This window comes from Mesitornis unicolor, unplaced genomic scaffold (assembly GCF_000695765.1).
Source record: "Mesitornis unicolor isolate BGI_N332 unplaced genomic scaffold, ASM69576v1 scaffold4057, whole genome shotgun sequence".
Classification (NCBI taxonomy): Eukaryota; Metazoa; Chordata; class Aves; order Mesitornithiformes; family Mesitornithidae; genus Mesitornis; species Mesitornis unicolor.
In genome coordinates, this window is record NW_010197009.1 from 23,880 (window position 1) to 36,814 (window position 12,935).

The following is a 12,935-nucleotide window of genomic DNA, read 5'->3' on the forward strand; positions in this document are numbered from 1 at the left end:
GAAGGTTGTGTGCATGAAACCTCCAGTCACAGGACCTGCCTGGTGGAAGGAATTGCAGCTCCTCAGCAGTTCCCTTGAGGTATGTGCCTTACTCTGGAATCCCCCAGCTGTTCTTTTGCTTAAAAAGAGGATTAAGGTCGTTTTTCTCCAGCTGCAGAAAGCTTGTATCCCTTCAGAGAATCTGCTTCTGGGGTATTTTGCCCCCTCTAGGAAGATGCCTGTGGCTTAAATTACTTGGAGTATCTTTTTGGTTAAATGAAAGGTGTAGAGGGTGAATTTAACACAGTATTTAATTTGCTAATGGCTGTACTCTGTTCTCTGAGGGCAGGACTACTTTTTTTTTTTTTCCATTTGTGATGCTTTGGTTTGCGGAAGAGAGTAAATATAAAAGCAGCACCTTCCTCATCTTGTAATGCAATAATGCTGTCCTCTATTTGACCCTTTAATGTATTTTCTTGAAGGATCGCTAAGTGCATTGGCCGATGTGGTCAGCTCTGCTCGGGAAGCGGCCCTGAGCTGGCAGGTGCCTGCCCTCTTAGAGCCGGTTGGCAGCCATTACTTGGTTGCTATTCTGGTGCCACCTGATAACTTCAGCTCCTTGCGACCCTGCTGGAGGATGCTGCAGGGATGCTATGCTCAGGCTGAGCCCTCACACCCCAAACCCGAGTATCAAGTACCTGCTCCATGCAGGAGGAGAAGGACAAATCCTGCTGAGACTGCTTGAGGACAGATGGGTCTGCATGGAGGGGAGGGAGATCCAGGGGGTTTCCGAGAGCCTCCTCTCCAGATTCTGCCAAAGTTGTGTTATTGGTGTCTGGCTGAATTCCACATCTCTGAAGGGACCTGCCAGGTTCCTCCTGATGCTCTCATAGTGGAGAGCACTGCTGTCCCTAGCGAACCATCTCCTCTCTAATAGCCTTAAAGAGGTGTGCGCTGGAGCCTGCTGCCCCAGCGGAAAGCTGGGCACCTGGCCAGTGAGGCTTTCTTTAGAAAGTGAGTGCGGTGCAGACCTGCAGTCGCTCGCTGGAGTTTCCCCTGCCATGGACTGCAGCGGGCACCGTGGGGTGGGTTCGCAGGACAGAAGGCCCAACAAGTCAGGATTTGCCTGTGAGTCACCGCAGAGGAGTGCGGGGTTGGGAATGGGCAGAGGATAGTTTGCGGGCAGAAATCCGGTAAGGTGGGAATGCCTTTTCATGTATTTTTCCTGCTTTTAAGATTTCTGAGAGGTGCCAGCCGTGACGTGGGTTCCTCTGCCTGGCGTGAGTGTTTCTAGTTGGTGGAAGTTTTTCTTCTCTTCAGGAATTTGTGAGCAGTCTCCACCCAGCAAGTTGAGAATTGTTTCCAGGAGAAGAAATGGCGTTTACCTGGCAGCCTCTGGAACCCAGTTAACTGTTTGTGTGGTGTACTGGGAAGGGTTTTTGTTAGGAGAGCTGAAGCACGTACTCCTGCTGTGCCGATGGACAGATCTGAAAGCTTCATGCTGCTTTTGCTACCTGAGACTCTGGAGAAACCATCTCCTGAGATCTTGTTTCCTGCAGAAAGCAGTGCCTGGGGCCACGGTAAATGGCTCTGTGATGATGTGGGGCCTGTAATTAGTCTGTGTCAGTATCCTGTGCGAGTTGATCTCTGGGCAGGTCTCTCCTACCTTGCTCTTCTGCAGGGTGCAGTGAGACTGCAGGTCCCTGTTGTTTGGTGGTTTTCCAGTTAAGACAAAAATCGGAGGCTGACACAGTTTTTCTGGCTGCTTTGTTACCTCTTGGCTTTTTTTTGTACTAGAAGTTTGATTAACCCATTCAGTCCTGGGCTGCAGTAATGCTTTTCAAGGCATTTAGTTGATCACCCTAGATAAAAAGTCATCCCAAAGACCTTCTGACACAGGTTTTTGTTTGTGTTTTCTTTTCTGCAGACGCCTTGCTGGCAGACCTGGAATCCACCACCTCGCATATCTCCAAACGGCCAGTGTTCCTAACAGAGGAAACGCCTTACTCCTATCCAACTGGAAACCACACATACCAGGAGATCGCTGTGCCACCTCCAGTGCCCCCACCACCCTCCAATGAGGCGCTGAACGGCACAGTGATCGACCCCTTAGACCAGTGGCAACCCAACGTATCCAGATACGTCCACCAGCAAGTAAGTGAACGTGCGCAGATGGGGAGGGTGCGTGCTTGTTTTGTTGGTACAGTGTTTCTCAAGGAAATAGATGAGGGGAGGGAACAGCAGTGAGTGAGGATGAGTTTGGCTAGGAACAGAGTGGGGAAATGAGGGGGATGTGGGTTTTTAGTAGAACTAACTAGTTGGAGTAAATAGCAGAAAAGAATTTGAAACCCATCGTCGTCGTTCCGACAGAACGGCCGTGTGGTGAGATTAGTGTTAGTCATCTGTCCTGTAGCCTGTGGAGAGCAGACGGGGTTTCCAGCACAGATCTGCGACTCATAGGCAAATGTGAAGCAAGTGGAGAACGGTTGTTCCTGATGTGACTCATCTGATAGAGGCTGGTTGGCTATAGAGCAGACTGTTTTTTCTTCCTGATGGGCTTTGCTCTGTCCTATCCATGCATGGGGTTGCAATGCAGTAGTGTGCATATTCATTTTGTATTCTGTGTTTCTAATGTGAATCTCATTTCCACAGCCTCAGTCCCAGTCTCCTATATACAGCTCTAGTGCCAAAAGCTCCAGTGCCTCTGTTGCTAGAGACGGGCTCAGCTCTCCTCCCCGTGCCAGTGAAGAGGAGCACGTCTACAGGTATCTTGTCCGTGTTAAGAGATAAGCCTGACTCACAGCTGGAGCCTGCCTTCAATAAGTAGAAACAAACACTGTGCTCCCTGTGGATGTTATGTGTTGCCCCGTACTGGTTTTGATTACATCTTTTGTAATAGGCCACTGTAAATTTCATACGTACTTCAAACATTGACTTGGCCCTTCGCTTTGCTCAGCTGCAGAAGAGGTTAAGGACCCATCAGACAGCAGGATCTGGATTGCGTTGTGAAGGATACGATCCGGACACAAGTGACAAATCCATCCCCCTGTTAAACAGCCCAAAAATTCTTTAGGAGATGGATGGCCCTTGGGTCAGTTATCCTAGGGAACTCGGTTACCTGTGGTGTAGCAGGATGTGCAACAACTTGAATTTTAAAGTAAATTCAAACTTCTTAAAACTTTAGTCTCCATAGATGATAGATAGCGAGTTTATACTCGCAAAGGCAGCTGCACTTACACTGAGAGAGGCTGGAAGAGTAGCCTGTACAGTAGCACAGACCTTTCTGCAGACGTGGGAAAAGTGGGGAGGACTCTGTCAGAACTTCATCTCTGCCACCACCCCTCTACAGTGCACTCTGTCCTGGGCACCTCGTCACAGTGTGGAGGCTGCGGTTTCTCCCTGTTCTGACCATGTCTACCTCTTTCTGCTGGGCAGAAAGTTGCTGTCAACCAGAACTGGTTCTGAGTAGAGGCAGGCATATCCAGAGATGGCCCAATGGAGGCAGTAATTGCAATTTTTTCAGATGGCTTCATGCAGTTGGTACAAAATGGAGGTAATTACAGTCGTAAGTCCTCCTGTATGAGGGTCTGGCATGGCTTGGTTCTGGTGCGAGTTGTAGCTTGTGTGCATGGGTTGGGATGAAGTATGCCCTCCTCGGATTGCATCTGTGGATTTTTTTTTCTGAAGAGAGAGGTAATAACTGCCCTGGTGGAATTCCATAATTGTCACTGCTGTTACAGGTGTCAGAGTCCTAAAGTCTGTTACACATTAACTTTCTGAGCACCATGTGGTAGTGCGAGCAAGACAGAAGTTCCCATTTTGGATTTGGAAAGTATCTTTTTGATAAAATAAGAACCTTTAGAGCATTAGAAATTATTTCTCCATTTGTAAAACTAGGAGAAAATTATTTCCCTGCCATTGATGATGGAAAGACTGTTGTTGCAGTGTGATTACTATAAAAATCACTAAGTTGGTGCTAAGTTTTGCTTTGAAACAGTTTGCAGTTGTGCGTGGTAAATGAGATCACGCATACAGGATAAGCAATAAGTACAGCTCGTGTTTTATACAGTCTTGCACCCAGGTAAACTTCTTTCAAGGCCTGTGTATTTAACATGGTAGAAAATGGTTTCAAATTGCTTGCTTTCAAATTGGAGTTCCCTAAATTAAGGTTTGAGGTCTTGAAAAGAGACCTTGAGTGCTGCAGGAGGCCACCACATAACCTGCTGCTTTTGACTCTTTGTTGATAGCTTGAGGTTTGCACTTTGCTTCTCTATCCAGTCTGTGCTGGCCCTGCGTTCCCTGGCTTCAGGGGAGAGCTTTTTGCTGCTTGATGTGATAATCAGCAGAAAGAAGTCATTTTCCTGGTTCTGCTGCTGTTCTGTGTGTCTGGGATCTGCAGTTAACTCTTTGCCACAGGGCTGTGTAGCACAGTCCTAAAACCTGAGGTTCTGTCCATCAATGCTATTTCTTTGTAACTGAGAACTGGACAGGTGGCTTAGCAGTGACTGTGTTGTAGGCATTTCACAAAGCACACGTCTTCTTTCCCCCAGAGCTAAAAGCATCAGCTTGACAAGAATACAGTATGCATGTAGGACTTGTGAACCTGATGTAAGATTCCCTCCATCCTTTTGCTGTATCTTGAAGCAGAAGTTTCACACTTCCCTTTTATCTTTAGTTTCCCGAACAAGCAGAAGTCTGCAGAACCATCCCCCACGATGACCAGCTCGTCTCTGGGCAGCAACCTCTCAGAACTGGACAGACTTCTTCTGGAACTGAATGCCGTTCAGCATAATCCCGCCAGTGGTTTCCCAGCAGGTAAGAAATAGCAGTACGTTTGGAATGAGTGCATAGTTTGATTCTCAAACAAGTGGCCTACTTTTTCCTTCAACATCCTTATGCTTACTGAGGGAGCCCCCTCCAGCCCTTGATCAAAGATTAATTTAGTACGGATGGGATCTCTTGAGGTCAGTGTGCAGCACCCTGCTCAAAGCAGGGACAACTCAGAAATTGGCTCTGGCTGAAGTTTAAAAGTTAAATTAGGTTGCTCAGGCCCTTATGCTGTTAAGTTCTGAATATGCTCAAAGGTGGATGTTCCACAAGGTTTCTGGGCAGTTTGTTGCTCTTGTCTGTGATTAGCATGTATGTCTGGACCTAGGGGTCTGAATGACTCTTTTCTGCTTTCCCATTCTTCAGATGAAACCAGCAGAAGCCCATCACTGCCTAGCGTGACTGGACCTCACTATGTCGTCCCAGAGAGCAGCAGCTCGGTGGGAGGGAAGGCTGCACCCCCTACAAAAGAAAAGCCAAAGAGAAATGGTGCGCGTGGGATTGAAGATGTGCGTCCCAGCGTGGAGAGCCTGCTGGACGAGCTGGAGAGCTCTGTGCCAAGTCCAGTGTGAGTAGTGTTTTGGTGATTGCTGGCTTGGGTGGGGTGGGACAGGCTCTGGTGGCAATAGTGACTATAGTGTAGGGACAGATGCTGCTGGAGAGTGACAGACAGAAGACGGGCTTTGTCTAAAGGGTTGGAAACCAAGCAAGCACATGAAGATGCTGGTACTCTTTTATCTACTCCTGGATGAAAAAAATACATAAGTTGTGTTACAAGAGTGGATTGTTTGAAGTCGCATTTGTAGCTGATCACAAATACTCGCTGTCTGACAAAAAAAATTAGTGTATCCACTCATGTTAGACAGGGTCTGTGTGTGTTCTGTCTGGGGGAGGGCTGCCCAGGGTGGGCAGTGCTGATGAAACTCGTCATCCTGTGCTTGCTTGGGGGAGCACTGGGACTTTCAGTCTAGGAGTGCTCTTCTGGCCTTAAATGCACTCTTTGGTTTTTTTTTAATTATTTTATTTTTTTCTTGCCAGCCCTGCAATCACTGTGAGCCAAGGTGAGGTGAGCAGCCCCCAGCGGGTCACCGCCAGTCAGCAGCAGACGCGTATATCTGCTTCTTCAGCTACACGAGAACTGGATGAGCTGATGGCATCTCTCTCTGACTTTAAGGTACCCTATCATGACAACTCAGTACTTCACATCTTGTCCCTCCCCACCCACTCTTGCCCATTAGCCACATCTGCTGACCTTGTTTGGTCTCCTGAATGCCCTCTTTACTTCTCAAACTTGCTTTGAGAGACTTCCTGTGGTGGTATTTGTGCTTTCTGAGTGCTGCTGTAGGTGTTCTCAACTGCTGCTATAAATTCTCATCACTGGCAGGGTAAGGCAGTTCTAGGGTCTGTTTTTCCTTTGGTTCTGCAGTTTGTCTGTTTGCCAAAGTTAATGAGCTCAGTACAGGGTGAATTATTGCTGTGCTGCAACTTAACAAGAAGTAGTGGGGCATGGTACACCAGTCTTCTCACTGACAGAGACCAGGCTCTTCTGTTCTGTGGATGACCCTGCTCTTTGGAGTGTATTTTTACTCTGGAGGATGATCTTCTAGGCATGTGGTATGAGCACTGAAGGCTTTGCATCAGACTGCTGGAGACTTCAGAAGTTTCCATCTTAAAACAACATCTCTTATTCACCTCAAAATGGGATATATTGTCTTTGCTGTCATTGTTGGGTTTGCCTTTTGCACACACACAAGTCTGCTTTCTAATCCTAAGCAAGTCCCTAACTCTGGTTTTTCTCATATGGAAAGTTCTGCTGATGCTTGGTGTTTCCTGTCCGTGCTGAACTCCCATCTCCTTCTGCCATGACTTCAGGTGGGGCAGCCAAAGCTGAGGAGTGCTTGGTGAGGAGGGGTAGACACGACATTCAATGACAGCTTTGCTGTTTGTTAGTGTCTGTGCCACCATTCATGTGAGTGCTTTTGGTGCCTGCTGTGGGTTTCACAGTGGTCATTACAATACCGGGAGTTTTGATCAAGTGCATGAGTTCAGCAGCGAGCACGTATGCTCTGTGGCACTTCTCTTGCCTTGCTCTCGATAGAATTGAATTCAGTCTGCCGTTTCTGGCCCGTGTACTTCATTTTGTGAGTATCTAGGTGTTACTCACTGTTTTCTCTAGACTTACAGTAGTATGTATTTAGTCAACTGCAAATATTGACACCTTAGGGTTGCCTTTTTTTTCTCCATATTCGGTCATAAGGCAGAGTGCAGGATATCCCCAAGTGTCTCTTCAGTCTGGTTGAAAACCTGCACTGTTGTGAAGCTGGAGAATCGTTCCCACCTGTGCTGCTGGTGTACCGTGCCTTGCTCCTTCTGTGTGCTATGGCCTTGTGCTCCTGCTGCTTTTGTCAGGGCTCAGAAAACAAACTCAGGGTGTGGTTGCTGCCACCGGCCTTTGCTCCCAGGTGAGCTTTGGCAACAGAGAATGACCTTGCAGCACAGGTTTTCCGTGCAAGATCCAAGGGGAGGACATTTCCAAGTCCAAATGCTGTCTTAAGAAAAGGCCTAAGAACGTTTGTGGAGCTCCAATAAACCCTGCATGATGGAGAGGAGCTGCTTTTGGTAATACTGCCTTCCTTCTGATTTCGATTTGTAGTCTGGCAGGATAGGAGAGGAGTGAAGTATTTGCAATGCTGAAAGATGAAAGGCTGTTGTTCATGTGCAAGACCTGTCTGTGGTTGCAAAAAATAGGACAGAAAAACTAAGTATGCTGTGTAACTCGTTAGAGTTGGTAGTTCGTACTCCTGGAAGTTGCAGTAGATGGGGATGGGAGGAGTGGAGGCACTGCTGTTTAGTTTCCCTCATACCGCAGAGTAAAAGGTGCTATTGCAGGCTGATACATTACCCTTTTATCATCTTCTGCTTGCTTTAATGAGTTGCTCATTCTTTTTGCTCACAGAATCCATTTGATTTTGGTTATCTAGCCGATCAGTCAGCAGGCACTGAGATTACTTAATGCTCTTGTTTTTTCAGCCTCTGCCATTTCTGTGTAATACGATGCCCACTTACTGCCTGGCTAGGTGCTTGTATTAACTGTTCTGTTACTGTTGAGCGTTTAACCATAGCTCTTATTTTGGAGCTGCTGTATTTTTAATATGCTGGAAATACTTGCTTTTGAGCAAAATGGTAGTGTTGGTTTGAAAATGACTGACTTCATTGTAGGAAGCCTGGAAACTGAGTGTGAACCACAGCATAAAACAAGGTTACTTTTACAGGTGCATCCAGCTTAGTCAAAATACAAGTGGAGGGCAATGTTGGGAAATTCTCTCATTTTAACCACTGAACGTACTTATTAGCACTTTTCCATCTGCTGTGACTGTGGGTCTTGCTGTGCTTCTTGAGGGGAGGATCAATCCGTGATGAACTGTGGTCCCCTGTTGCTCTTTTCTGAGTGTGATCTCCCTGTAGCGCCACTGTCGTGACTTCACAGATGGGTCAGCTGAAGGTTTAGATCTTTTCCATCTGCTGGCACACTTTGTGTATGTTCTGGTTAATTTTATCATTTTACCCATGATTAGTATCCCAAAAAGGTAAGTAAAGACTAAGACAACATGCATGGGCTTAGGTGGTTAGTGCCCTGCTGCCTTAGAGCATGAACATCTCACTTCTTGAAGCTTCTTTGGAAAATGTGACAAGGAATCAGAGCAGGTCTTGATAGCTCTTGGATTTGGAAATACACTGTGGATACGTGTTTAAAACTGCGAGAGCTCAGCATTGGGCTTAGGTTGACCTGCTGTGTGAACTTGTCCAAGCCACTGTTCTTACTTTGCCTTTTTAAGAAAAGGGAGTAATGCCAGTTTGTACCTAGAGCTCAGCCAGGAACCACTGAAAACAGGGAGAGGTGGCCCCATGAGCTTTTGTTTGCGGAAGATCCTGTATGTCCAGGAGAACCAAAAACTCTGTGTGAGTTGCTCTTGCCAGAGTGTATTTTGGATCAAAATTAATACTGATTCTATTACAATGTAAATGTGGAGTCTTTGGCCTAAGGGGAAGAGGCTAATCTAGCCACCTAAGCAACGCTTACAAGGGCATGGAGTGACTGACAGCCTCGTATAGATGCAGTGTGTGTCACGTCCAAGGTGAGATTAGTGATGTGAGTAGAACAAAGCCTGTGTCATCTGTTCTTGCTGTGAATGCCCTGAAGCTTTGTTTTCATTGCCATGTATCCAGCCAACTGGAGCATTTTATTAGTGTATCAGGAAGAAAATGTCATGCTTTGTTCTACTCATTGATTGCCTTTTTCAGCTGTGAAATACTCATAGTCAGACACATACATTTTGTAAGTTAACGTGACCTTCACTCTCAGTCTAGACATTCCTGGGTTTGTCGCCGGCTTCCCAGCGGCTGCTGCACGTCCTCGTCACAGCTGCAGGTGGACACATCAGCTGTCACTTAGGAGGAGGGCATAGGAGAAGGATCTCGATGTCTGTAGAACTTATCTCACCACAATGTCGTACTGGTTCTGCTCTTTGATATCTCGTTTTCCTTCCTTCCTCTTGGAAGTAAGGCTTTGGCTCAACATGGCTCTTTGATTTGTAGGTCATGATTGTTATAATGCTTAATTCTTTGCTTTTTCTCTTCTCCTTACCTCTGTCTTTATCTTTTTCTCTCCTTACTCCGTCTCCTTTTTCCAGACTAGTTCCACTATGTCTCTGATTTCTGAACCCTCCCTAGAACCGGTTCCCAGATCACCAAATGCAGACTGCAGCAACGCTCCTCACAGCTTGGCAGTGCTGGCCCATTCCAAACACCTTTCTGCAAGTCACAGTGGGGACTCAGTGATGCCAACGTCTGCCCCTTCAGCAGTCTGCTGCATTGAGGAAGGCAGCAGCACTGCAGTTCTGCCTCCTTCAGGGCATTCTGCCGCTCCTGCACAGGCGCCCTGTTTGGCACAAACGGTCCCTGTGCCCCCGCCACGAGTCTCTTCTGGTTCTGCTACTCGTGGTGAGCAGATGACCTCTGCAAGCTTGGTTCGGCTAGGCAGAAAGCCTGACTCTGCCAGAAATGGTTCCCAGGCATTTCCAGTGCCAACTTCCAGTGAGGAGCTTCTGTGTAGATCTGTTGAAGTGGAGGCACAAGGCCTAGAGTACGATTTGGCAAGAGAGACTGAGAAGAAGCAGCAGAGAACTTACCCCAAAATCTCAGGTGTATCCATTTCAGACACTTTAAATGGTCAAGGGAAGGGGCAGATACCTAAAGAGCTGGATCAGCAGGGAGCATTCAGGGACAATTCAGCCCTTCCTTCTCAGGGCAAAAGTGTGGAAGCAGCTTTAGATGAGCTGTGGGCCCTGGAGCTGTCTGCACATGTGCCAGAAGTACAAGCAAAGAATGACAGTGTTTTGAATCCTGTGTATGAACCTTCTGTTGTGGCCCTGGATCGGTGGGATGTCTTCCCAGATACCAGAAACCAACTGGGCTTTGTAGTGGAGCAAGAACAAGAACTTAAAGCTGAAGCACCACATGAAACCAAGGTAGATGGCTGTCCTGATCCGGTCAAGAAGAGGCAGGGCAGAGAGAGAACTCCTGGGAGGGCAGGTACTGCTAACATGAACAAAGCCAGAGGAGATGAGGAAAATGAGCAGTTCAGAAGCTGTGCAGTCACTTCAGAATCTCCTGAAAACGTTTGGAAGGCTGAATGGGATCTGCCATGTGTCTCCAAACCACCTATTGAGAGGATTTCTGCTTCAGGCCAGGCAGGCACTGAATGAACGTAGCAGTAGGACGAGTCCTGGCCAGGACTGTTCTGACTGCACACTAACGTTGTGTGTGTGGTGTGAGCGTGCCCGGGCTCACCCACACTAACAGCATGCAGCTCTGAGCAATGTTACTGACAGCTGCATGTCACCGAGGTTTGAAATCCTTTACTTTATCTCGTGGTCTCTTCTGCATGTCAGTCAGCAGCACAGAACAGGGCAGTCTGTAGGGACTTGCCTGTGAAATGGACTTTTATTCCCTAACTGGGGTAAGGCTCAGTCCATGGAGGCCTCTGAAAAGTTTAAAGGCTGCTTCATGCCACTGGAGTTCCTGACTTGGGCTGGCAGCTCCTCTGCTCTGCCGGCCTTTTTAGGTCTCATTGCCCGAGCTGTCAGTGTTCCTTCCAGCGCTGAAGGTTCGCTTTGTGCACCACATCTCTGACCAAGAGTCTTATGCCTGTGAAGGGCAGACACAGAGGCTGCTCTGCCCTTGTGATGCTGAGATTTCTTTAATGCTCAGTGGAGTGGTCATACTGCACCTCCTATCTTGGCTTCTTGCTGGTTAATATTTCCCTTCCTTTTCTAGATATTTTTGGCTGCTGTGATTATCCTTACAGGGTTTTTCCTTGCACTGAGTCACTGTTCTGGGCTGTGCCAAGAGGAATTTTGGCATTGTGGAATAAATGTCATCACTCTTCCTGCTCACAGTTGTCACTAATGGCTTGAGTTTGTGCTGTTGCATCTTGGGGCTTGCTCTGGCATTGCTCTTCTCTGCTGATACTATTACCTTTGTCATTTAGATTAAATCTTTAATCAAGAGGACTAAAGAGACCGCAAATGTCCATCCAATGTATCGTGACCTCTCTCCAAGGCGTAAGCTAGGTCCTGCCATATTCCACAAGACTGAGTCCCAAGATCGCTTGATTGAAGAGCTGCAGGACAGACTGGGCATCGCTAAACAGGAGCAGGAAGAGTGCAAAAGCCAGGATGACTGGCTGACAGAGGGGGTCATCATCACTGCCAGGCCCCAGGGGGAAGAGCAGGATGGTGGACAGCAAGTAGAGAAGGTAGAAAGCAGGGACATGTGCTGGGAAATTGCAGCGTGTCCCTCTGTCCAGATGGCGTGGTGTGGAGGTGCAGGTTAAGTTCCAGAGTCTCCTAAGCAACACAAAATGAAGAACTAACTCTGTCTGCTCACCCTTGAGTAGCCTGAAAAGGGAACTGGCACGAGGGTCCTAGTTCTTGATATTGAAGAATTGGAGTGGGACCTGAGGGTGCTGGTGATGGTGTCTGTTTGGGCAGTCTGCTGCTATCACATGACAAATGTCCACATGGGGGTTATTTTTAAAACCACACTGGGACGCCTGTCATAGCAGCGTGCTTTGTTTCCCCCAGTATTGTACCTGTGCAGGAAGCTCTGGGTATAAGATAGTGCTCTTTGTTGAGCCAGACAGGGAAGCACATTTTCTAGTTCCCTTGTCTTTCTTGCTGCTTTTTCCCCTTAGATAAACAGTAGTAACAACAGCCTTCCTGTTGCAGGAAGTGCCTATTGGTTCCTCTTTGGATATTTTCACCTTTCTTCTTCCTTCCTGTCTTTCTAGGTGGTTTTTCCTCCAGAATCCCCGCTCCCCCCGAGGAGGACGGTCTCTGTTCCAGCCTCTCCCCCACTCCAGCCTTCCAAAGATGCTGCAAAGACGATCCCTGCTAATGCTGCTCCCTCTCATCTCTCTGGCCCCACACCTCTCCTCCCAATCCCACCTCAGCCTTCCCATGTGCCATCTACCTCAGCTCCCAGTCCAGTCTCCTCCTCTTCCTTCAGCTTGGCTCCCCAGCCTCTCTTCCAATGGGAAACTTCTGATGATGATTACCATGAGCTTTCTGTTGTGGGCACCCCTCCTTCTGAAGACCCTAGGCACTCGTGTTCTCCCCAAACCTGGGCCCTGAGCACCAAGAAGGTTGTTTCTGTTGGCTGTCAGACTGAAGACGATGCTTTCTTCCCACAGATGCAGGCAGGCTTCTCTCTCCTGGTTTGTTTTTTCAGCAGTGTTTTCCACTCTAACTACTGCTCCCAACTTGATAGCTCAGTAGATAAAATGTTCAGGTAAAGGCTGGTACTGAACTCCTAGATAGGAGAGAGGACTCGTTGGCCATATCTAATCCCAGCTGCACTGCAGTGTCTGTGCAATAGCCCGTTGGGGGGTGTGTGGTTCCTGTCTGTCCTGACGATCACTTTGTGCAGCAGGGCCTCTATTTCCCTCTGAGATGAAGAAGGTAACTCTGAGTCACAGGCTGTAACTCTCTCTGCCACCATCTCCCTTGGAGTAGGAGGGGTAAAAGATGACAAAATCTTGATACTGGGAGGAGCAAATCAGCACTCTT

General features: G+C 47.7%; 1 protein-coding gene across 1 annotated transcript in view; it reads left to right on the forward strand.

Moving 5' to 3' along the window:
• Window positions 1-1,906: 1,906 nt before the first annotated feature.
• The window catches only part of PXN (paxillin), a gene marked incomplete at its 5' end in the record, with an annotated part of 17,380 nt that continues 6,351 nt past the window's right edge, over window positions 1,907-12,935 (forward strand). Inside the window, 5 exons of the mRNA XM_010188660.1 lie at window positions 1,907-2,133; window positions 2,632-2,744; window positions 4,655-4,794; window positions 5,173-5,374; window positions 5,845-5,980. Of these exons, the coding sequence (XP_010186962.1) occupies window positions 1,907-2,133; window positions 2,632-2,744; window positions 4,655-4,794; window positions 5,173-5,374; window positions 5,845-5,980 (818 nt within the window). The remainder of the gene's footprint in view (window positions 2,134-2,631; window positions 2,745-4,654; window positions 4,795-5,172; window positions 5,375-5,844; window positions 5,981-12,935) is intronic.